The 25116-nt window shown below is 40.8% G+C and overlaps 1 protein-coding gene across 5 annotated transcripts in view; it reads right to left on the reverse strand.

Moving 5' to 3' along the window:
• Positions 1-25116, reverse strand: part of CCDC93 (coiled-coil domain containing 93) — an 89947-nt gene that overhangs the window by 42895 nt on the left and 21936 nt on the right. For 3 of the 5 annotated variants that reach the window (XM_025196939.1, XM_025196938.1, XM_025196936.1), the window contains exons 7-12: positions 20371-20471; positions 19658-19675; positions 16900-16939; positions 13881-13973; positions 13123-13173; positions 11290-11376 (exon numbers count right to left, since the gene is read on the reverse strand). In XM_025196939.1, coding sequence (XP_025052724.1) covers positions 11290-11376; positions 13123-13173; positions 13881-13973; positions 16900-16939; positions 19658-19675; positions 20371-20471 — 390 coding nt within the window. The remainder of the gene's footprint in view (positions 1-11289; positions 11377-13122; positions 13174-13880; positions 13974-16899; positions 16940-19657; positions 19676-20370; positions 20472-25116) is intronic. The other 2 variants (XM_006017889.3, XM_006017888.3) reach the window with 1 other exon arrangement.

Raw genomic sequence — 25116 nt, forward strand, 5'->3', positions numbered from 1 at the left:
CCCCGGGGGTTACAAGAAATAATGGCCACAAGCTAGCAGAGAGCAGATTTAGACTGGACATTAGGAAGAACTTCTTCACAGTTCGAGTGGCCAAGGTCTGGAACGGGCTCCCAAGGGAGATGGTGCTCTCCCCTACCCTGGGGGTCTTCAAGAAGAGGTTAGATAGGCATCTAGCTGGGGTCATCTAGACCCAGCCCTCTTTCCTGCCTATGCAGGGGGTCGGCCTCAATGATCTATTGAAGTCCCTTCCGACCCTAACATCTATGAATCTATGAATATGCAGTGATTTCTCCAGGCAATTAAGGGAAACTAGTTTGTTCTGCAGTTCATGAACCCTTCCTGACTTCATGAAACCTTTAATATATACTTATGTAGTCTCACTGAATAGGGTCAATCATACTGGGGAAAATAAAAGTAGGTCCTAGGCCCTACACTGCAGGGCAGGGGTTTAAAACTTTTTTAGTAAGTGTACCCCTGGTGGCTGGACATGGATCAGGGGTGTGGCGGCAGCCGCATACGGAGCAGTGGCAGCGCAGGTTGATGGGTGGCGGTGTCCAACTCCACTCCCTCCCCTGCGTCCGGCCAGCCAGGCATTGCTTATGTAGCCTGCAGAGGGGCACCACTGCCCTAAGTATAGCCAAATGTCAACAACTTCAAAGATGACACTGCACCCCTTCCCCTCCATCCGGTCCCCCCCAAACGCTGATAAAGCATTCAAGAGAGGGAAAAAATCTTCACTTGCGCATATACTAAACATCTTTTCATTACTGCCACAAAATGTTGACACTGCTCTGATTCTGCAGTACAGGGCATGATGCAGGATGTCTGAATAAACAAAGATACCAACATCTAAAACCTACGCTACACACAAAATATAATACTCAGGAATCCACAGGAATACCTCTTTCATAATGAGGTACTCTAACACACAGCTGTATTACTGCTGTAAGCTTTCCAGAACTAAGAAATAATATTGAGTCATTAGATTGCAGCACCTCACCTCTTTAGATTAAAAAAAAAAAAAAAAATCCGTCTGCTTCTCTGCTGAAAACTCAGCTAAGTAGCAGAAGCTCTTTTTGTTTATTCTTACTTTTAACAGCTGGAGAACACTGCTGATATGCTTCATGTAGCTGGAAAACAACGGTTTGCTAAAAAAAAAAAAGTGTGATTATAAAAACAAATGATCACCACTGAATGCAAGGATCTAATTTGATTTTTTTTCATCATATCTGTTCAACCTACCCATAAAAAGCAGAGAAGGCAGTCAGCTCCAAGTTATGCTTTCTGTCAAAAGACATAAGTCCCATATGGTACAAAAAAGTTCTTATCTAAATGTACGTGCAAAGGATCTTTATTTGATTTAAACCTTCAGAGAACAGATAGGTTACAGAATATAGGACAGTCATAAAAGAATTCTACACTTTTTGGAATATGTTTCAAAATGAAAATGAAGGAAACGGAGCGAATGTGTGTTCTGCTTGTGATGGATGTATATGCTGGCATCTCATGATATTAATGGCAACTATGCTATACACCACTTTGGGAGAACAGATTAATCAGTACTGTACAGCGTACTCAACTGTAAAGAAAAACTTCACTGCACTTACAATTGCCCCAGCAAAGGTTGGCAGACTATAGCTGCTGTTATGATACCTGGATTCAGCCAGTAATCATACAAGTTACAGCAGTCCTCGTGCTAAGTTCCACTTAAATATTAATTTCATACAGCTGCCTCAGTACATAAAAATGTGCAAAAGTCAACAAGTAACCTTATTTGCCATGTGTTACTCCAGTTTTATACCAGTGTATCTGCACTGAAGTAACAAAGATATGCAAGCACAAAACAGGACCAAAGCAATGGTGAATTAATCCCATAAACGCATCAATAAATAAATCTGTACTTTGTGTTTCACATACTTACTCTGTAATTCTCCTTTTTATTTCAGCTTCCCAGTCAACATTAAATTTCTCTGTCTGGCTTGGGGTTATTATGGTCCTGTAAAGTTCAGACAATCTGAACCTCAGCAGTGTTAGAAGTAAGACACAGAAGCCACTTGACACTATTGATTTGACACCTTGTTTTAACTTCATACAGACTGTCCCTGTGGATTTGGGAGCGGCTATTGACAACTTACAGTGCTGTTGCAGAGGGAAAAAGGGGCAGGAAGAATACCTGAAAAGAGCTCACTGGAGTCCAAGCCTTCAGGCTGTGAAAGAGTTAGCTGGAAAAGTTGCAGTGAGAAGTCACCTCAGGACACCTGATGCACAAAGTTTTTTAAATATTTAAAACACACAGTGAGTATCAAAGAGAAGAGTTCATCTGATCCAAAAAAAAAGATCCTGACAAATTCCAAGGAAAATCAACGTGTTAGGCACATGGCAGGGGTGGCCAGTTACTCACCCTGGGAGCCACATCTGATCCTCCACCGAAGCTGGGAGGGGGGTGCTAAGTGACCCAGAATGGAGGTGACCACCCACTCCCCTGCACCGCCAAACACTTTCATCCGGCCCACAGTACCCACCAATAAACTGTGCCGCACAAAGCCCTTCTGCCCACGAGGGTGGGAGCAATGCACCCACATGCACACACAGCTCCAAACATACCCTATTGGGGGAGGAGGTTCTCTGCAGAAGCCCAATGTCCGCCAGAGCCACCTTGAGGAGAAGTTGGTAGGGCTTCATCGAAGAAGCCCTGGAGAGCCACAAGAACCGTGCTGGTGAGCCACAGTTTAGCCACCATTGGCATATGGTATTCAGTCTAATACATAACTGTCTTCTGCTAGTGGCTTAGTCATATATAGAGACTTAAGTCTGCTACAGACTCCAAACTAAGGCACATAGGACCCTGGGAGTTCACGTCCTTAACTCACCGAAATCAATAGTGTACTGACTTCAATAAAGCCAGGACCTCACCCTTTGTACTTCGTTTCAAGAAGATGTTCATACATTTTTATTCACAGAGTTTCAAGTCTTCTCTCCCTAGACAACCCAGTTGGCACCATCTTTTTAAAAGAATCACTTATCTCTAGTAGAAATTATCTATGTCCATCCAGGACATAACTTGCAATTTAAGACTACAACTTTATTATCTCTTAAAGTGCTGCTAACATTGGCACACCACCCCTTCCACAGTAACCGTAATCCTGGAAGGAACAGTTAAGAGAACTGTTAATCTCAAGTGATGTTTTCCTGAGCATGACCTCAACATGTACTTTACAGTAGACTGCTATAAAGTGTGTGTCTACAAACTTACCAGACCTAGGAGTGACATGCACATATGTGTACAGACCAAGGTGACTTTGTACAAGCTGCCACGTGGACCTGAAGCAGCATATCTGCAAGGTGTAGCATTATTATTATGCTTGGTTTTAGGTCTATGTCACTACGATGGTTCTGACCTGGGTGATAGCAGGCACAGCACCATAAGTCTAAGATCTACCATTGCCAAGTACAGTAGTAGTTTAAACAAGGTCTAACTAACAATCCAGGAGATCTTTGGCATCAACTTCCTAACTGATTTTAAACTGATCAGAGAGGGATGGGTTTCAGTACCAGAGTGCCATCACAGCTTTCTGAACCTGAGCTTGCGAGACCTACCCATCCAAATGCAGCACTGGCTGACTGCAGTACAATTATCCACTCTGCTCTGGTACTGCTTTCATTAAGTTGGATAAATTAACCAAATGCGTGTCATTTTTTTTCTGTGAGGTGGGCAAAGACTCTCTCACAAGGAAGGGAAGCTGAGACTGGGATTGCAGCAACAGGAACTGTTGGTCTGTGAGCTACCAGAGAAGCCGGTCAGATGTGCTTCAAGGAGGAGTTCAAGGTCCTCAGTCCTTTAATCTCCTTCTCACACAAGACACACATAGTTGGAAGCCTTTTCAGATGTTTACCTGAGACAGTGTAATTTTCTATTTTTTTCAGGGTTCATCCAAACGAACATAGTTTGAGTTGATTAACTGACCCAGGAAGTTCTGGTATGCTGATGCTTTTCTAGCACCTATGATTAATGAAGACTACAGTGATAGTCAACAATCACCAAGTGCTTCAACACAAGCCCCAACAACTGTCTTATGTTGATGATCAGATTCACGTCTTGACTTCTGCCATTGTTGCTTCTAGTCGCCTATCTCCCTTTTTTATCTCTTTTGGAAATCACTATGAGCCTTAAAGTAGTCAAATATGGTGAAAAGGAAAACAAGGAGCTGATATGTCAGTGTGTTTGGACAGCAGGCAGAGCAAAGATTGTTGGTGGCTAATCACTGGCCTCTAGAAAAGTGAGTTCTGAAAGTCCATCAGATGTTGCATAGATATTGATGATGCAACCGCACAAAAGAGCAATGCAATTTTGGGCTACATCAATAAAAGCATCAGGTGCAAGACACGGGAAGTGACAGTGCTTCTCTGCTCAGCACTGGTTAGGCCTCATCTGGAGCACTGCGTGCAATTCTGGGCTCCACCATTTAAAAAGGACATGGAGAAGTTAGAGAGGGTCAAGAGGCAGGCAACAAAGATGATCAAAGGCTTGGAAGGCAAGTCACATGAGGAAAGGCTGAGGGAGCTAGGCATGTACAGCTTCAGGAAAAGGTGCTTAAGAGGGGACGTGATAGCAGTCTTCATATACTTGGAGGGTTGCCATAAACAAGAGGGAAAGCACCTTTCCCCTCTTGCTGCAGAGAGAAGGAGGAGGACCAATGGCTTGAAGTTGCAGCAAAGTAATTTTAGGTTGGATATCTAGAAAAACTTTTTCACTGTGAGAACAATGAGGCAGTGGGATATACCATCTGCAGAAACTCTATCACTGGAGGTGTTCAAAGAGAGGTCGGACAACTACTGGCCAGGGATGATCTAGGCATACCTATGTCTATCTTCTACCATGGGTATTTCCCATGCTTCTGGGCTTTTCTGGTTGCTCCTGCCCCCCGCCCTGCCCTGTTTTTTTACTGTTATATGTGCCAGGGTGTTTTTAATCCTCCCCAGAGGTACTGGCTGTTGGCTATAGCTAAGGCTGGGGACTTCAGCTGGGGTGTGCCAATTCTCCTGCTAGGAACAAAGTCAGAGGTGCCCAGCTAGAGGCTCAGAGTCAGGCTGATCACCACGGTTGGGGTCAGGAAGGAATTTTACCCCATGGTCAGGTTGGTATTGACCGTGGGAAGATTTGCCTTCCTCGGTAGCGGAAGCTGTGGCCCTCTATCCAGGACTTCTTGAGTCCTAATAACATTCTGTAGCAGCAGGACATTGGCTGCCATGGTTCCCCTTCTTTACCTATGGCAGGATCTGGTGTTAGGTTTACATTGCGTCAGGATTGAGGGTAGTCTTATGTAGAGTTTAGATTATGGCTGGATGGGATTGTTTGGATAGGGATGATCCTGCCTGAGGGAGGGGGCTGGACTAGATGACCTCCGGCATCCCTTCCAGCCTTACTTCTCTATGACTCTGTGAAAGGTGCCATAGTTAAAAATATATAGGACTAGGATTCATATGCAAGAGTAGAACTATCATTTCCTCCCCAAGATGAAAAGAGGTACACCCTGATGAAGTACACTATTAATAATTGCATCCTCAGTAGAAGCTGTTGAGAAAGGCAAGCAAAATACTCTTAGGCACTAGGAATTTGCTATAAGTGGTTGGAAGCTTTTGTTAAAAGCTTAGTGCAATAATTAAATAGATTAGTACAATAACTAAATAACGCCACTTTTATTCATAGAAAGGGCACCGACTGCAGGAAATTCTGAGCATTTGTAACTACCATTCTATCTTCTTCAAAGGAAAATACCAGAAACTCAGCAACACCTCTATAAAGAATGAACTTGATAAGTTTAAAAACAACGGACTAAAGGGGCAGAGCTTATTCCTCATCTTTTATGGCTTGATATGAATTTACATGAAACCATTGCTCTTTGTTCTTCAAAGGATGGAGCACAAGAATTCCATTTTCTTGGGATGTCTTTATTTTTTTCTTTAGTCAAGACTATAAAGAAGTCAAGGATTTGACATGTGAGGTTATTATTCACTATCTGACTAGGTTCTGAGCCAAAGCAGCTAAGGAGGTCTTCAGTGAAGTACATTTGTATTTATATGTTGCAATTCTCCATTAGAATTTAATACTGGCAAGAAATGCCAGACTGACAGTCCTGGAAATCACAGAAAATTACGGCTGGAAGGGACCTAAGGAAGTCGCATCTAGTCCAATATCTTGCTCCAAGCAGGACCGTCCCCAACTAGATCATCCCAGCCAAGGCTTTGTCTAGCTGGGAAAAACCTCCAAGGATGCAGAGTCCACCACCGCTCTGGGTAACATGTTCCAGTGTTTTACTACCCTCCTAGTGAGTAAATTTTTCCTAATATCTAACCTAAACTTCCTCTGAAGCAACTTGAGACTATTGCTCCTTGTTCTGTCATCTGCCACCACTAAGAACAGTCCAGTACCATCCTTTTTCAAACCCCGCACTGAGGTAGTTGAAGGGGGCTCTTAATTCCCCCTGCAGTCTTCTCTTCTCTAGACTAAATAAGCCCAGTTCCCTCAGACTCCCCTCAGAAGTCACATGTCCCCCAGCGCCCTAACCATTTTCATTACCCTCTGCTGGACTCTCTCCAATTTGTCCACATCCCTTCTGTAGTGGGGGGCCCAAAACCAGACACACTACTTCAGATGTGGCCTCACCAATGCTGAATAGAGGGGAATAATTACTTCCCTTGACTTACTGGCAATGCACCAACCAATACAGTCCAGCATGCCGTTAGCCTTCTTGGCAACAAGGGCCCACTGATGTCTCATATTCAGTTTATTGTCCACTGCGACTCCCAGGTCCTTTTCTGCAAAGCTGCCCAGCCAGTCACCCCCAGCCTGCACCGGTACATGGGACTGTTCTGTCCTAAGCGCAGGACTTTGCACTTATCACTGTTGAACCTCATGAGATGCCTTTTGGCCCAATCCTCCAATTTGTCTACATCACTCTGAATCCTGGCCCTACCCTCTAGCATATCTACTACTTGTCCCAGCCTGGTGTCATCTGCAAACTTGCTGAGGGTGCGCTCTATGACATCTTCCAGGGTGTTGATGAAGACATCAAACTAAATCTACTCCAGGACCGACCCCTGGGGCACTCCACTTGATACTGGCTGCCAACTACACATTGAGCCATTGATTACTACCCTCTGAGCCTGATGTTCCAACCAGTTTTCTATCTACCATATAGGCCATTCAACCAGCCCATACTTCCTTAGCTTGCCTGCGAGAATATTGTGGGAAGCTGTATCAAAAGCCTTACTAAAAATCAAGGTATACCTCATCCACTGGTCTCCACATGCCTACAGAGCCAGTCACCTTCTCCACCTTGGAAAGAAAATCCTGCAGCATGCTTATATGCTCGGCAGTGCTACGCTGGCTAGCACTATGGATGCAAAGGACTTGGGGGTAATGACCAACCACAAGATGAGAACATGAGCCTTCAGTGTGATGCTGCAGCTAGTAAAGCGAGCAAAACGCTGGCTTGCATCCATAGATGCTTCTCAGGAAAATCCCAGAACGTCATTCTTCTGTTGTACTTTGCCTTTGTGAGGCCACAGCTGGAGTACTGTGTCCAATTTTGGGCTCCACAATTAAAAAAGGATGTGGAGAAGCTTGAGAGAGTCCAGAGAAGAGCCACGCGCATGATCAGAGGTCAGGAAAACAGACCTTATGATGAGAGGCTGAGAGCCATGGGACTCTTCAGCCTGGAAAAGCGCAGGCTCAGAGGTGATCTGGTGGCCACCTATAAGTTTATCAGGGGTGTTCACCAGGATCTGGGGGAACATCTGTTCACCAAGCCACCCCATGGGATGACAAGGTCAAATGGTCACAAACTCCTCCATGACCATTTCAGGCTGGACATAAGGAAGAACAGCTTTACTGTCCAAGCCCCCAAGGTCTGGAATGGCCTGCCACCGGAGGTGGTTCAAGCACCTAGTTTGAACACCTTCGAGAAATCTGGCTGTTTATCTTGCTGGGATCCTATGACTCCTGCTGACTTCCTGCCCCTGGGGTAGGGGGCTGGACTCGATCTTTCAAGGTCCCTTCCAGCCCTAATGTCTATGAAATCTTATCATAGAAGGCAATCAGTTTGGTCAGGAATGACTTGCACCTGGTGAATCCAAGCTGACTGTTCCTAACCACTTTCTTCTCCTCCAAGCGCTTAAAAATGGATTCCTTGAGGATCTGTTCCATGATTTTTCCAAGGACTGAGGTGAGGCCGACTGGGTCTGTAGTTTCCTGGATCCTCCTTTTGCCTCTTCTTAAATATGGGCACTATGTTTGCCCTTTTCCAATCATCCAGGACCTCTCCTGATAGCCATGAGTTTTCAAAGATGAGGGCCAGTGGCTCTGCAATCACATCAGCCAACTTCCTCATCACCCTTGGGTGTGTTCTGTGTGTACTATTAGCGCTAGTGAAAAATCCCTACAAACACTGTTCTCAACCCATCCCATATACCACTTTGCTTCTACCCTGACCCAAATGAAAAACTTCCAATACTAAGATGTAGGTTTACACCATTTTATTCCTGGAGTTATGCCGAGACCTATAATTCACTTCCTGCAGACATCTAAATGACTATTGGATGGTAATGGTTAAACAGTAGGATTTTCAAAACAGCTAGCTTATCCTCATTTCAGCTGTTATCTCACATAATACAAATAGCAAACAAATGATTTTTCATTCAAAATCAACTAAAGCCAGTGCCGTCCAGCTGGAAAACTTGGTATTCTATTGTTGAACCCTGAGTATTCCACTCCTTTTCTTCCAAATCTTGTGTAAAATATAAACATTCCCCTAATAAAGACCAGAATTTGAATGAAGCTTTCAACTGAGGTTCAATCAGAACAACTCTAGCAGTGGCTTTTTTGCGCTGTGCATTTCCCCTCACATTTTGATACGACTGGTAATAATTTTTATCTCAAAGCTTTTCACATATTCAGGAAGCCAGTGCTAATAAACTGCATCTTACCATACTTTCATGTTTCTGGCTTCTAGTAAGCAAAAAAAAAAAACAACAAAAAAAACAAAAAAAACAAAAAAAAACCACCAACAAAAAAAAATCCAATTTAGCATCTTCTTTTGGTGACACAATCATTAATCACACTGAGCTGTTAACATGCTTATTTTATACTATTCTAACTGAATTTATAAGTGTACGCTAGGTCCTAATAAAAAGCTGTGGAAGTGGAGACATTTTACTTGCTCAAGCCTTGGCCAATATTCTGCCTAAACATCCCATTGTGTAATCACTTTGCAGACAGCATTCAATGTTAGCACTGATAAGAATATTTCTTTATGTATTTTAAAGAGGGAGTTTGGACAATGCACTTATCCTGTTTTATCTGTTCTGTCACTTATATAATTATCTTCCCTTGTTAGTGAACAGTGAAATTTTCTTGTTGCCCTACTGCAGACAATGCCGTATATTTAAATAGGCACTCACTGGACAGAAGCTCCATCTAGCACACTCACGTTAGAAGGATCTTTCAAAGCATAGTAAGAACAAAGCTGTGTTAGTGCATACTGTTTAATAAAAAAAGGGTGCTGGGGAGTAGAAAAACGAATGCTTTGTGCAACAATTAAAGATGTTAAAAGATGATGGCTAGCAAAGAATCCTCCCCTTTATGACAAGTCCAGATACTGCTGGCCGTGAAAGCTTGGCCAGACCTACACACGAAATTTAAACGACCAAGTTACAATAACAGTGCATCTTGCACAACGCAAGATTGTGATTGGGACCATGCAAAATGAAACTATCCCAACTAATTTCATCTCCTGTACTAGTTGCAAATGTAGCCAATGTTTTATTATGCTAAACCTTTCATAAATAACTGCATCTTCCGACCTGACTATCCTCCTTGTTGACACATCTTCCCTTGATTAGAACATATTTCTTGGAACAGGCATTCAATGTCTGTCAATTGGGGTTTTGTAAACGTTTCTATAGACCATCATCAGTTCAATATTTTGGGTTCTGCCACACTGTTAAAACAACTATCCAAAACAGTATTAAATAGCTGTCTCTGGATATAATTGAAAGGGAAGTCTCCTAAAATATCTCTTTTGAAAAGCATCTCAGGCAGGAATGATAAAATGGTAACTAGATAATGGGGGGGAGGAAGGAAGGGGGGGGGAGGGAAAACAGACACTCCCTCAGGATCATGGAAATAATCGCATACCTTCCTTTAGTTTTATTATAAGATTTATGCAAAATACTTCCCAAGCCACTAGGAGGCCCCACCAGAATGCTGTTGATGCTTCTATGAGCAGTTTGATAATGCCCTTTTCTCTCCTAATACAGGCAGAAGAAGAAGGATCCATAGCATTCAGTAAATTCGATTTAAAATGTGATACATTTTTGGTCTGACTTGAATCAGTTCTTATTTTCCAGATTATTAATCATTGTTCTGCTGTAATAGTCAAGGTCCTGTAGCCTTCTCTCAGAACAGAAGAAATGTTACATTGAAATATGACCCTTGGGCTTCTGTTCTTCCAATGCTGTATAATAGAGAAAGGCAGGGAATTTGCTATAGAGTCTGTTGAGTTATAGGGTTTATCTCAAAAGTTGGAAAGCTCCATACCTCATAAATGTCAAGAAAAAGGAAGAAATACGAGAAGACTATTGGACAAATAAGAGCGACCTATAACTCACAGCTGGCAGTGATGTATTATACGTATTAATTGCTCAAAGAGCCAGATTTTCTTTCCACATTACTATAATAACAATCACAGTAAGAGCACCATAAATTAATCTGATAAACAAGGGTAATTTCCTTGACTTCTAAAAGCAACAGGGACATGGTTTTTGGCAATGCTATGCATTGAACTGGCATTACATCATAATGGGAACCCAGTGAAACAGGCCTGAATCCCAGAGACATTTATATCTATGCTTAGCTTTTCACAGCTAGCGTGTTTGTGCACTTAAAGCTAAAACACTGTATGGTTGTTATGAAAGATCTGGGAATCCATCCCTTCCCCCTATATCATAGATACGAGAGAGTGCCGATTCAGCCAAGTACTCTGTAAAATATTTATACATGTTCTTAAATTCATCCATACTTAGGAAAGAGCTTATGTTTAAAATAAAACATCTCCTTAAGTCCTGCTGATTTAAGCATATGTTTACATGCTTTCCTGCATCACATCTTCACTACCTGACAAAAATGGTTTATAAAAATTCAAGGCATTCAATTTTAGTTTCAAGGCCAAAGTTAGCAATTCATGAGATGCAATTTGAAGAAAAAAAAATGTAAGCAGATAAAATACGTACCTTTCCAGCATATTCTGACACTATCTGCTTGATCTCATCAGATTGGAGTCCAACAATCTGACCTACGGTACTTGCTGTCAACCTGCCCTGCAATTATACAAAGTAGTAGTTACTGGGACATTTTGTAGTAATGAAATCAAGGAATCGTCTATGGCAACTCTCTCCCTACCCCTCCTTCCCCTGAACTATATACATACATAGCATTTAAGGCAATGTAATCTTTGTTCATTAAGAGTCAGGCACGGAAGAGTCTAGACCATGTACTGAACAAACAGATGAAGTCTTCAACCTCACCTTCCAGAGGAAATGTAACTACTGGGTTTCTTTAATTTCTGAACCTTTAACAAATAACGACAATAATTAAACTTAATTTGAACTCATCTTTGAAAATGCATGCCACTGTCTTGAGGTGCTTTAAGTCTCTGACAATATTTCTCCGTGCTGCATGTGATAAGAATTCAACAAATAGAATCAATGCCCCAAACAGTCAAACCTTCTGAGCCAAATTCTTGCCATGCACACGTATGAAAGAGCATGCATCATAAATCAAATCCGTGTAGAGAAACTAAATCTGTAGATGGACAAAGAATTCTACAAGGCGTCTGATCATGAAACAACTTGACTGGGGTGCATCATACAGATCTGAATAAGAGCTTTAAACTGGTTAGCTCAGTCTTGCAGCGACACCATGCAGTTCAGCGAGGGTTAAATTCACCCTGTTTGAGAAGCAGAATGTACTATCGTGCCACTGCATATAGACTTGTCCCTTACCATTTAAGCAATTATTTTCTATCCACATCAATACATGTAATATACACCATGGATTTTCAAAACTGCATGCTCAGCACACTGTTTACCAATATGCCAGAAATAAAGGAATTCAAGAAAAGTATAATAGAGAAATATTTATATTTTCTCATATTAGAAGACACATTTCATACTGCAGTTAACAAACCCAAGCTTTGGCTTGACAAATATATTAAAATGCACATATCTTTTTTTCCAGAAACAGCGATATCCCTTTATTAGGTAGAAGTTTGAAAGTGAAAAAGACTTCATGTGTTACGAGTCTTCCTTGAATTGTAACTTTTAAAAAAAATGTTTAAACTGTTTGCGTATCACTTACAAAACAGGGCTGTGATGTATACCAAGAACATGTTCATTATTTTAGGGTGAAGGATTTTAAGTCACACGCCTAATGAAATGTGCGATCTTCACTGTTCAATCATATTTCCCTGTATTCTTTTAATATACATTTCAAGTACCTTAGTCTCGCAACCCTTTTCCAGCATAATTACTTCTTTCAAAGCAAATAAGAGATGCAGAGAAGAAATTCAGTAGCAAAATTAACAGGATAAATAAGTCCTATTGACCATATTGAACTGATTTGGCTTAAAATTATATTGCAAAAATGTATTCTTTAAAGATTGGACACGCTATCTTAATCTCTAGAGACATAAAAGAGTTATTTTATCTGACAGGCAAAGTCTCATTGTTCTTTGGGTCTGATCCAAAACCCAATGGGTAGATCTCTGATGATAGAAAATAGAACTCAGAAAAGATTTAAGACGGACGTTCCCAAATTGTTTCTTATTACATACCCCTTCCAGATTTAGTAGCTGCCCAAATACCCCTACCAGCATAGATTTTATATTTTAACCCCCCAAAATGCCAATTATTATTGTAATGAAAATTAAATCCACCGTTACACAATTTCTCCTGTGTACTCCCCAGAGATATCTTGCATATCCACAGATGTACACATACCACAATTTGGGAACCCGTTCTAGGATGCACCTTTTCACACCATACTTCAGTTTAAGTATTGCTTACCTCTTCTGTTGCCATTACAGCCATTCCAGTCATCAGTGTTTTAATACGAAGCTAGTGAGAGAAAACACTGAGAGATAAGCAATATCATACACTAACAAAACAGCTGGCAAGAAGACTTTAAACACTTAGCACTAAGCCCTGTTCAAAGAGTTACTACTAGATACAAATTGATGCGATTGGTTTAAGTGTGTAAAATAAGACATTAAGGGCATTTATAAATTTATGGAAGTAAAATGTGTTTAAAAATGGCAACAGGGTGCTTTTAACTTTAATTTTTAAGCACTGAGGCTGATGCACGCGATGCTGGAGTCCGCTGGAGCACAGAAATTATCACCCTCCAGCAGACTTGATTAATTGAATCTGCTCTGACATGCTGTAATTGCAGCGCTTCAGAGCAGCCTCACTGCTTGTGTATAGGTGCCCTAAGTTTATAAGAAACCTAAAATTTATTATATATAGGAAATTCTGACAGTGAAGGCTTACTTCCATGAGGTGCCCCATTAACCTCTGGAAAATCAGAGCACTGAGTTCCTTGCATATCTCTGTAAAGGATTCAGTCCTGTGCATTAAGTCCTTCCACTGGTTGCAAAACATCGGACAAGTTTTTGAATGAGAAAACCGACTCACGCATTTACTTTTTATTCCACTTTCTGCTATTGAAATAATTCACTCATTGGCTGAACTATGTAACCTCCTCTAATGCTATGTTTATTACCTGTCCCTGAACCATTAACATTTAATCCCCCTACATAGCACACCTCTTCAGCAGCTTGAAGGTCATCGTCATCATAGGCATCAGTCTTTCCTGCTGCTGTAAGCCCTGTAGGTAGCACCTTTTTCTTGTCCTCAGCCTATTTAAGAAAAAATAACACAAATATTTATGGAATTCCAGCAAGCTAAAGGTTTACGAAGGGAAAACAAAGCAAAGTCTAATTCAACAGTTCTTTATCTTATTTTTACAAAGGAAGACTACAGCCAGTCACACCCAAGGACAGGCTAGCAATACAGGCTGACCTGAACAGGATTGCAACATGAGCGGATTTTAACTGGATGACGTTTAATACGGAGAAATGTGAAGTGCTCCATCAGGGGAGAAATAATCTGCAACACACCTACAGGCGCAGCAGTGCTACGCTTGCTATCACCACATCTGAACAAGACCTGGGGGTTGTGATAGACCACAGAATGAACATGAGCCACCAATGCCGTAGCTGGCAGAGGTAATCAAATACTGGCATGCATCTACTGAAGCATCGCAAGCAAGGATGCCATCCTTGGCTGTGTGTAGATGAAACGAGGGGCGTGTCTGCACGACACTTTAAAGTGGGCTGGGCTAAATGCTTTTGTACTGCTTTAGTGGTGTCAGTGTTTGCACACCTTTGCACGCCTTGGTGGTGTATTGTGCATTAATTCCAGCTGCTGTAGGAAATTCAGCAGCATAATGCACCTTAAATGACTTCAGGCTCCTCTAAGGAGATTTAGTTTGCTGCCCCTACAGCCAGAGCAAAGCACCAGGCTCCATGCAGCTCTGCAGCTCTCCAGGAAGCCCTGCAGGCAGCCTGACAGCAGCCCAGGAAGGCAGTCTCCGCCCAAGAAAAGTGGCGAGCCTGTTTCTCCCTCCTTTCCCAGAGCCTGTCTGCCTGCCGGAGCTGTGTGGAGGCCTGGTGCTTCCCTCCATGGCTGCAGTAGCACCCTGGGACCGCCCAAGCCAGGTGCCTGTGGGCAGGTGCTGTTGGGGCAGAGGAAGGCGCGGGGGGGGTGGCTGCCACTGCCATGGATGGAAGCACCAGCCCACCCCCCACCCCTGCAGCCCAGGGACTGCTCCGCCCGCTGGCAGCTTGCCCTCCCTGCCGCCGGAGACAGGTAAGTGTGGGGTATGTGCGTGACACAGGTGTTTACTTAACCCACTGCTTCAATTTAGGACCCCCGTTTCATCTACACATGCCCCTCCTGCTTAACGCAGCCTTGGTGAGACCGCAGCTGGAGTACTGCATCCAGTTCTGGGTGCCGCACTTCAGGAAGGATGTGGAGAAGCTTGAGAGAGTCCAAAGGAGGGCCATGTGCATGATTAGAGGTCCGGAGAGCAGGTCACAGGAGGATAAGTTGAAAGACATGGGACTGTTCAGCCTGGAGAAGAGAAGACTCAGAGGAGATTTGGTGGCAGCCAAGTATATTAGGGGCGTACATCAGGGCATGGGGGAGCATCTGTTCAACAAGGCATCCCAGTGGAAGACAACAAGAAACAATGGGCACAAACTCATTCAAGATCACTTTTGATTGGACATAAGGAAAAACTTCTTTACGGCTCGAGTGCCTAGGGTTTGGAACTCCCCTTCCCAGGGGTGGTACAGTCACCCACCCTGGCAATCTTCAAAAAGCACTGCCCACCTTGCTGGGGTCATCTGACCCCAGCAGTCTTTCCTGCCCAAGTGCAGGGGTCTGGACCCAATGATCTTGTAAGGTTCCTTCCAGCCACCAGCATCTATAAATCTATCAAAGTCAGGCCACAGCTACAGAAGTGCCACCCATTTTTACTTTAATGGATGCCCTGCCTATTAAAGACAGACATGGAATCAGGATTGGAGTGTACCTTCAGGTTTGTCCATCTAAATACAGCAAGCATGTCACACGTGAGAAAGCACCAGACTACAGTATAAAATTAAAATTGAGGTCTCGTAAGTGTTTAATATTTGTGCATCTGAAAGTGGATTTTAGATGCAAAAGGAAGAAGCCTATATGTGGGAGTGGGGGTTCTATTCCAGAAGAATCAGTGTAACTAAATTAATTAATACTGCTAAGAAATTCATACTGAGTTTATGATGCCATATTGTCACACTACTCAGGCCCATTTGAAATGCCCTCTTTCTCAGTCTCCTGTATAGACTTACAAGCCAACAGAGCTTCATGAAGGAGACATGGTCATGTTTTGGGTAGCTCATCTCATTTCTAGGAGCAGAACAGTTTGTTTTTTTTTTACCATTGGCCACACCTACTACCATCCATCACCCTCTTTATTGCTGAATATTCAATTGATAAATTTATGTTTATAAACAGAATATTGAGATACTCCTGGTTCTTTATTTAGCCTCTGCTGGTAAGCATGTTGTGGTTTCCTTTCAAGCTATTATGGGCTTGATGCGCTGTCATGGGAATATCTTGTCACGGAGAAAAGTAAGGTGTATTGAACTTACATACTTTTATACAAAAGAATACTTAATAAAGGGTACAGAAATTCAACATTTTGGAATGTTATAAAAATGTAGCATGCTTGTATTACATACATAGTAAGAGAAAACCATATAACAAAGTTGTGCACTACATATTGGTATTCCTATGCATTACTTTTTTCCATGACCATTGCTTGAAAACATTTTTATCTGATCGAATAATTTTAAGCAATTCTTTTTTGAATGCGTCACAAGAACATTGAGGATCTCTCTTAAAATACAGGATGGACAGTCAATCCATATAAAAAAAGACAAGTCTATTTAACCAGTTTGTGTTTCTGAAAGCAGCATGGTGTAACCTTGGATAAATGCTTTCAGAACAGGAAGATCATTTTGAGAGAGACAGAAATCAATTGAGTCTTTTATGACAAAGAGTTTTAGTTTCATAGTGATTTTTAAGAGATTGAAATACACATACCTGCTCACTTCATAATCTTCCTTTAACAGCTTATAGAAATGACATTTCTTTGCAAGGAAAAGAATACAACTCATGCAACCCCTCACCTATAGTCATTTTAAATTTGCATCACAAGTTGATGTTATCATTTACCTGTTCTGTTTTGCCTGCTTGTCTGCTAAATCCATACCTCCTAAAATACAAAAAGACAAGTAAAAAAATCAAGGAAATACATTACTGGAATTAGCACATTCTTAATTTAATATATATGTAGATGTCAATTTTTGCTCATAAGAAATGCATTATGAAGTGAATTGTTAAACTAATAACAACAGCAGTCAGTTTGCGGTTAGTTATGGAATACTGCAAATAAATAGGAAGGCTTTACAGCATGTTTACACTTTAACTTTCGCTCTCTCTACCCCATCCTTTTGGATTGCAAATTCAGAATTGCTATAACAATATTCTTTAGTCTAATAAATGGAGAGCAACCTCCTCTTACCCGAGAGAGGTGGAACAGAATCTCGAGTAATTAATTATACAGCCCTCAGTTTAGGAAAGCCCTGAAGCACTTGCACCAAGAATGGGATTCAAACTCAGGCTTAAATGCCTTTCTGAACTTGCAATTCCTTCCCAGGGCAGGGCCTTAAAGCCCCAGAGTTTTAAATACAGATAGACATAAACATTGTTTAGGTTTACATTTTTTCCATAGAGAAAAATGTATGCTTTGTTATGCCACATGCTTAAGCAGAAGTTTGTATAATTTTATTGTAAAATGTAAGTAATCTAGATCCGTTGCATCTGAGGTAGGTAACCATACACTGCATTTGTAAGACAAATCCAGAACACAAATTTGAAAGGCCAACTGGTCCCAGCCCACTGGTCTGAAGTTAAGGTCGTTAAGGCAATATGCTAAGGCTAATATACCAAAGAAGCAGGACATTTAACATTAACATAACACTGGACTAAAGAACAGCCTTAGCAGCAGCAGGGTCATTTCCAGTTATTAAATACAACCCCTGATTCTGCCTGAACAACTCTAAACCCACTAAGAGGATAAATTAAGTTATGATGATACAAAAGTTGTTTTAAACTAGTATAGCTGTCCCACGCAGAAAATGTAAGAAGCTATTATAATATATGACACCTTTATATCAGTAACTATATCTGCATCCACACTAGGAGCAGTACAAGCATAACTATTTCAGGTTGATATTTATCATTCACCTAACTGAAATGGTTATACTGGCAAAGAATCCATCTATAGGTTAGTGTTTCTGGCCCAAAGTTAATTTGTGATATGCATCTAAGAGGTGGCAATGAACCCGTATCCAAAACCCACAAAACCCATTGATATCCATGGTTTTAGGTCAGGGTTTGTTCAGTCATGCTTCATCCCTGTTTGTGATGAGGTTTAATTGCAGGCATACCCACTGCAAAGCTAAATCACAATATGGTATTACATAATTAGTGTCTATAGTTATACTAGGCCACACGCCGTAACTCCCTGCAGCAACAGTCACCCGTTTCTCCATGCATTTGCAGATGGAAGCGGCTGAGAATCGATTACAATAAGACTCAGCAATACTAAAATTAAGTGAGGGAGCCGTGTTCCATTATGATATCCTGAGATACCTTTATTAGCTGGAATGGGATCGTTAATTTATTACAAAACAATTATGGAACTTAAATTATCTAAAATTAACAATTAAAGCACATGTGAAGTGTACTAAAGTCCTTAAAAACAAACACTGCAAAGTCCTAAAATAGACCAGCCTAAACTTAAACATTTGGCCCTTTTGCTAGGGCTTATTTTTAACAACAATTCTTACCATATTAGATAGCAACTCCTGCCTCCTATTTTCACCATTAACTTTACAGCAAAACTTTAATAATTTCTCCCCTAATTAGCACTACTTTCTCTTTTGGTGGAAGGCATTTACCTTCCAAGTAACTACTTCCATCCTTGTAATTTTACTTTACAAGCTAAAAAAAATTGCAATACTTCAGGATGAAAAAAGTGTCTACTAAAATATTAAAATCACAAGCAACTAAAAATGATCATTTCAAGGATAAAATTGACAAGTGGGTAAATACTAGTCCATTTAAAATAATGAACGTGAACTTCTCTTCATGAAAAAAAATCTGATGAGGGAGAAGCAACAATTTTAATCAGCCAATGAGATATTAAAACTGAAGTAAAAACATGGGACTGTGCAGATAAGTAACTGGCCAAATCTCCCATTCTTTGGACAAATACTCACTGCTTTTAACCTGTCGAGGAAAAAGGTGTTGCAACCTTCCATAGTTTGAAAGCATGTTTCTCAATGTGCTAGTTAAGGTGCCTGTAGTGACTTTTCACAAACAAATGTGGTTGGGTCATTTCAATGTAAGGTGTAAGTATTAGGTCCAATTTAAGGTCAGTTTGTAAGTGTTAGTTCCACTGTAGGACTGCTGGTTACCATGTAAGAGAAAGACATCTTATTTCTTGCAGCACTGAAACAATGTTCTGAACAGATCACTTAAGCCCATCATGACTAGTTCCCTCAATCATGTATTTTTTTTAAACAAACTTGCCAATATTTTAAAAATCTGTATTGAAAAATCTTTGGAAGATGGAGTTCTGAGGTTGAAAATTAATATATAAAAATTACGCAAAAGTGAAGAGCTGTTCCGAGTGTCCGTAAATGCAAGCTACCGTGGGTTGTTTTATTTTGTTAAAAACATACTGCAAGTTTTATTTTATTCATGCTATAAAAAAGCCAGATGTCAATCAGTCCATGCGGCTATCATAACACACCACAAGCGAATGAAAGGAAAGGTTATAAAAGCAAGTTGCGATGCAGACCACTGTGGCTGCCTTAAAATAAAAGAACAAAGAAACAGGAATAAGAGAAATGAAAATACTCACAGGAAAATGTCAGTGTATCTAGGGGGTTCAGAGGGACCAAAAAAAAAAGAAAAGAAAAGAAAAGAAAAGCTATAAAAGAAAGGAAAATAGGACTTAATACTTGCATAGAGCTCAGAGAAAGATCCCAGTGGAAAAGAGAATAAGAGGGAATAAAATCTATTACTAAGTTACAGAAACAAATTGTAAATAGGAACTGGAAACAGAAATATTGTAATTCTCCTAGAGTAGTGGCGACATTTTTCCACCAGTTGTTTCTGATGAGAGATATTTCCAAAGACACTGGTGATTTACTGGTGTTTATTTTCAACTTTTTCTGTGTTTTTTCATCTAGAAGACTGTTCAGAGGACAGGAATCAGCACTATGGCTTTTTCTGAAAAAAGCAGCTCATAAATAATTTAGCCTCCTAAGTGCAACCATGTTAATCATCTTAAAACAAAAGTAAGATAAAAAACTACCCAAATGTTCTTCTACCCCTATTCTTGATGACTTCTGGAAGAGCCACAGAAGTCCCCAGAAACAGACAACAGAAATAAACGACATGTGAAAACAAATTGAAGCAACTCCAAATACACTTTCTTATATCAGTGTGTCAAAATAGTCTGAATGAAACAGAAATATTTCCAGTGAAACCTAGGTTGCCCAGTTGATACAATCCAAAGTGAGACAAGGACACCAGGATAAAGGAATATTCAACATGGATTGGGACTTTTACCTCCCGTATTCCAAAAGGGTGGCATGAACCTTAGACTCCTCCTCTACCAGCTCTTCAGCTCCATCTTGACGTTTGTATTTTCTTTGGGGTTTGTAGACCTCCTGCAAGACAGTGACTGAACTGAATGTTGGTCAAAGACTTCTTCAAAACAGATTTCCTTTTCAATACCTACTTCACTAATCAGGAATCCCCCCCCCGCCAGGCCCATCCGCATGAAAAAATCTTCACTTTAGAATTTGTTTTCCGTAATGACTTTAATACACCATGATCCACTGTTGAGTTTGCTACAATACCCATTTTCTTTCTTCCCCCCTTTCTTTTTTATTTTTTTTTTTTTTTCCACAGAGGCACAAGTTCTTCAACTAGCTATTCAAGCAAATTTGAAAAGATGACCAAAAACAACAAACTAGATGCCTGCTGGAAATGAAAACCCTGTAATTAAACAGAAAACTTTAGTGACTAGAAATTGGGTCTCAATTGCTACTTAATTTCATTTCTAGCCTATTACTGGACAATTAAATTTAATTACTATCTATTTAATTACTGATGCTTTAGCCAGTCACATTGAAAAGAAAATGTATCCTCTCGTAATTCAAGAGGAAAAAACGTGGGGGTCGGAGGGAATAGATAAATCTCCAAAAAGTCCAGCAAGCAAAATTAATCAATACCTTATTGTAGCCAAGAGAACTGAATGCTCCAATACAATAAAATACCAGTAGAAAAAAGTCTAGTACATATGAACTAGGGTAACCAAGCCAGACCTACACATTTTTGGACTTACCGTTAAGTATGGCTAGGTATAGGCATTATAGTTAGGTATGACTTTTTCTTTAAACTGATAAAGATATACAGGGATAACCATTAGTGTGAACACAGATGGTTTATATTGTGTTAGCTCATTATTCTTCCCCACATGTAAAACAGGTATAGCAGCATGAACATATTTATATCAGTAATTCCACCATACCTATAAGCAGTAAAGCAATTTAAAGCAGTAAATGATGTTTACATATGAAAAAAAAAAAAAGATCTAAGTGTGTTTCAGAGAAAAGTACAAGGAAAATAACTAAATCCAGAATACAAAATGCTTGGACTGAAGCAATTTTGGTTGCACATTTGGGGTGGAGAGAAAGAAATTAGTGAGACAGAAATGCACGAGACGATCTGAAAGTTGAACAATAATTAAAAAAATATTTAAAATGGATGAGTCAATTAAAAATATAAAAAGAAGAGAACCACAAGCACTGTGCAGTTAGTGATAATAATAAGGAAAATCAACTATTCAAGAGCAGTGTTCTCAACTTGATTTTAAAGGGAATTTTATACTATTTGGCAGTTTTCATAAAGCTCCAACTCCCAGAGGTATACGATCAAAAAAGAAACTTGACACATTTTTCCCCCTACATTGAATGTCTAGCCTTCAATTTCATAAGAACACTTGAAAACATGAATCTTAAAAGCTCTAAACCAAAAACATTTTAATAGTTGCTGGCTTATTTTTAAGGAAAAGCATTGCATTAAGACATCCCTGAGTTTTAAGGCCCGATATATTAATGCACTACAAGACGAAAAAACAAACAGAAAAGCCAGGCTGATAATTTTAGGAAACTTTAGGAACATGGCAATTTACAATGGGGAATTATAGATTTTGAAGGCGGGAAGGAACATTGGTCTAGTCTGACCTCCTACATAACACAGACCAAGGTTTTTGCCCAGCAATTCCTCTATCACACACACAGCATCTGGCTGAAACAGACCATCCCTCTTATAACAAAATCTTTGAACTGGGATTGGATGCGAAGAGTGAAAAATCCCTTAATAAGCATTGCCAATAATTGGTTACTCTAGCTGTTAATCCATACCTTGTTTCTTGTCTGAACGGATTTAGCCTCAGCTTCCGGTCAGTGAATATTTCTAAGCCACTGCCTGTGGTTTAAAGAGGTTTTTACCACAAAATATCTTCCCCAAGACAGGTGCTTCCCAATCAATGATACGGAATAACGATAAGGAACTTACAACAATGTTCTTTACTAGGGCCCCATATAGGCAGTTTCTCCTGGGAGAGGTGCTGCTTTCCCAGGAGAAACCACAGTTGTACAGATGTTCAGACCTTTTCCACAGTAAAAATGACCACTTCAAGAGAACAATAACCTGGAAATAACCAGGGTTAAATCACTCCCAGGAAAATTTCTAAAAGGGAGCCTGCAAAGCACGCTGTGATGTGCACACAAGGAGAGGCTTTTCCAGAAGATCAAATGTCTGTATATGCCATGGTTTCTCTCATAAGAAGAAATAGTTCTCTGGCATCCCTCCCCAGGGAAAGTGTGCGTTACCAGTTGGACTTTTCGGCTCAGGAGGAACAGAACATGACCCCTTTACAACCTCCATATTGTGCTGCAGAGAAACACAGGCTGACCATGGGTAGTCTGGCTCAGCCAATCAAAGCTGCTCAATGCACTGCTGCCATCTGCCACCAGGAAGACTAAGGGAGCCTGCAAAGCATACTGTGATGTGTGCACAAGGCCCTCCTCCAGCTGCACAGTGTCAGCACTGCAAGCTCTCCACTCTTCAGGGCCTCAGTACTCAAATGTCTGTACATGCGGCTCTGGGTAAGTTTCTCTATTAGGAGAACAAACCTGGGAGTCTGTACAAGATAATGTCAGAAAAAAATATGACCAATGTTGGTCTTGTGAGATAACTATGCAGAAGAACTAAAAACTGCTTAATAAGAATCTCAGTTCACAACACATTCATCTTTCATCAGAAGCAGGTCTATTCGCAGTTATCATTACTGATATTTGAAATTCCCTTTGCTAACCACCACTCCAGACCATAGCCATAACTTTCATTTCATAAACTCATTAAGAAGAGCAGGCAGACCCTTAGAGTTTTCAGAATGAATCTGGATGACAGAATAATTGGTTTACATTTCTCTCATACTCTTTTAGAAGATTTGACCTCTTCATCCAAATTTCAAAGACTAAGATAAAGATGACCTTCAATGCAAACTAAGGTGTACTTGTGCCCGTCTTCTGTTTCTTTATTATGGGGACAGGAGGACCCGGGAGGCTTTCCTCTGCTCATTTCCTACTTTAGAAACTCAGAGCTTGATCCCACATTCACCTCCACTTGTTATATGCTACCCAAGCAACTTCACTGAGAGCTACAGCGGGTTATAGTAAACACAAGGCTCAGGAATTTAATTCTCAGACAACTGTTTAATTCTATTCTGAACAAAGATGCACTGGAGTGATTAGCCCCCGATATCATGAAGTCATATTGATGGAGAATTCAAGATATGGATTTCTTAAGTCTTGCCTATGCTAAGAATTTGCCATGTTCCCAGCTGCTGATTTGAGTAGGCACTAACAAGGAAGGATAATATGTATTGGCATACACAAATCTGACCTTCTGTGTCTCTTATACTGTACCACTTGATAGGGAGCCCAGCGTTAGAGAGGGCTTCCTATTCCAGTTCAGATTATCCTCTGGTTTTGGTCTTGGCTCTCCAAGTAAAATGCAGGAGAACTCAGTAGCAGGGAGGACTATGACCTTGATGCACTCAGCTCCATGTGGCACCAGGTAATACCATGCAACAGGTTCAGTCCTTGTCTGACTATTTGAACCCTAAATCCCATCGGTTCTTTGCCCACTGCCATAACTAAACAATTCCTCACTTCTCCCTCCCACAGACACTCTGCTACACAATGTGGCATTCCAGGATTAATCATTTTCCAGGGCTTTATGCCTATCTGGAAAAGGAACAAGTAATTTGTTTTGGATTGTTGCTACTGCTTTACAGATGTCCCTTATTTGTATTAAAGAGATACCAGCAAATACTATGAGCCCCAAACTAGACTTGCTTAAAAACTGTTTGCAACCCTACCAGGAAAGGAAGGAAGGAAGTTCAGTACTGACTGTACATGAGGAAAAGCAGTCAAAGGCAATACCACCTGACCTTGGTTTCTGAAAAAAGCAGCTCATAAATTCTGCCAAGTTTCCACTATAACAAGTTATCTCCTGCAGAAAGGAGCTCCATACACACTTTATCTACTACAGACTAACCAAGTTTCCAAAAGGATTACCTGATTTACATATTGTTTCCAACTTGAAGAAAAGTCAAGGTCTTTACAAGCTAAAGTGACTTAGCTCCACAGACATTAGTAATCAGAAATTATCATATTAAAAACAAACAAACCCGACACCTTAGAAGCACCTTTCAGGGTTTGGTAATGCACCACTTTAAAAAAAAAAAAGCCCTCTCCGTAAAACATGTTAGTGCTAGGATATATCCCTGTACTGGAATGCACTGTTTATAGTCTTGTCAGCATATTTATTGAGCTCCAAAGACAATATCCATACTTGTCAGATGAGATATAAATCCAAAGCCCTAAAGCAAATGAAAGATCCCATATTTCTTTCCATCAGTACAAGGATGATAGGGCAGAGACATTGCCAAATTCTATTTCTGGCAACTACTCTATTTTCTCAAATCCAAGATGAGCTGTTGCCCTCCCCCACAAGTCACCACAGAAAAAAGAAAAAGCCGTAACTTGGATTCGAGCACCAGCCTGGGGCAGGCAGCAGCTCAGCTCCAGCTTTGGCCCTGGGCTCAGGGCTGAAACTGGAGCTGAGCTGCCACCTGTGCTGGTAAAGAATGGCTCATTTGCTAGGGGAGGGGTCACGCAAGCGGAGGGGGGGGATTACAAGGGAGAGTAAAGGGAGGAGCACACAGGAGACTGGGGG

Source organism: Alligator sinensis, unplaced genomic scaffold (genome assembly GCF_000455745.1).
Source record: "Alligator sinensis unplaced genomic scaffold, ASM45574v1 scaffold4_1, whole genome shotgun sequence".
In the NCBI taxonomy this organism is placed as follows: Eukaryota; Metazoa; Chordata; order Crocodylia; family Alligatoridae; genus Alligator; species Alligator sinensis.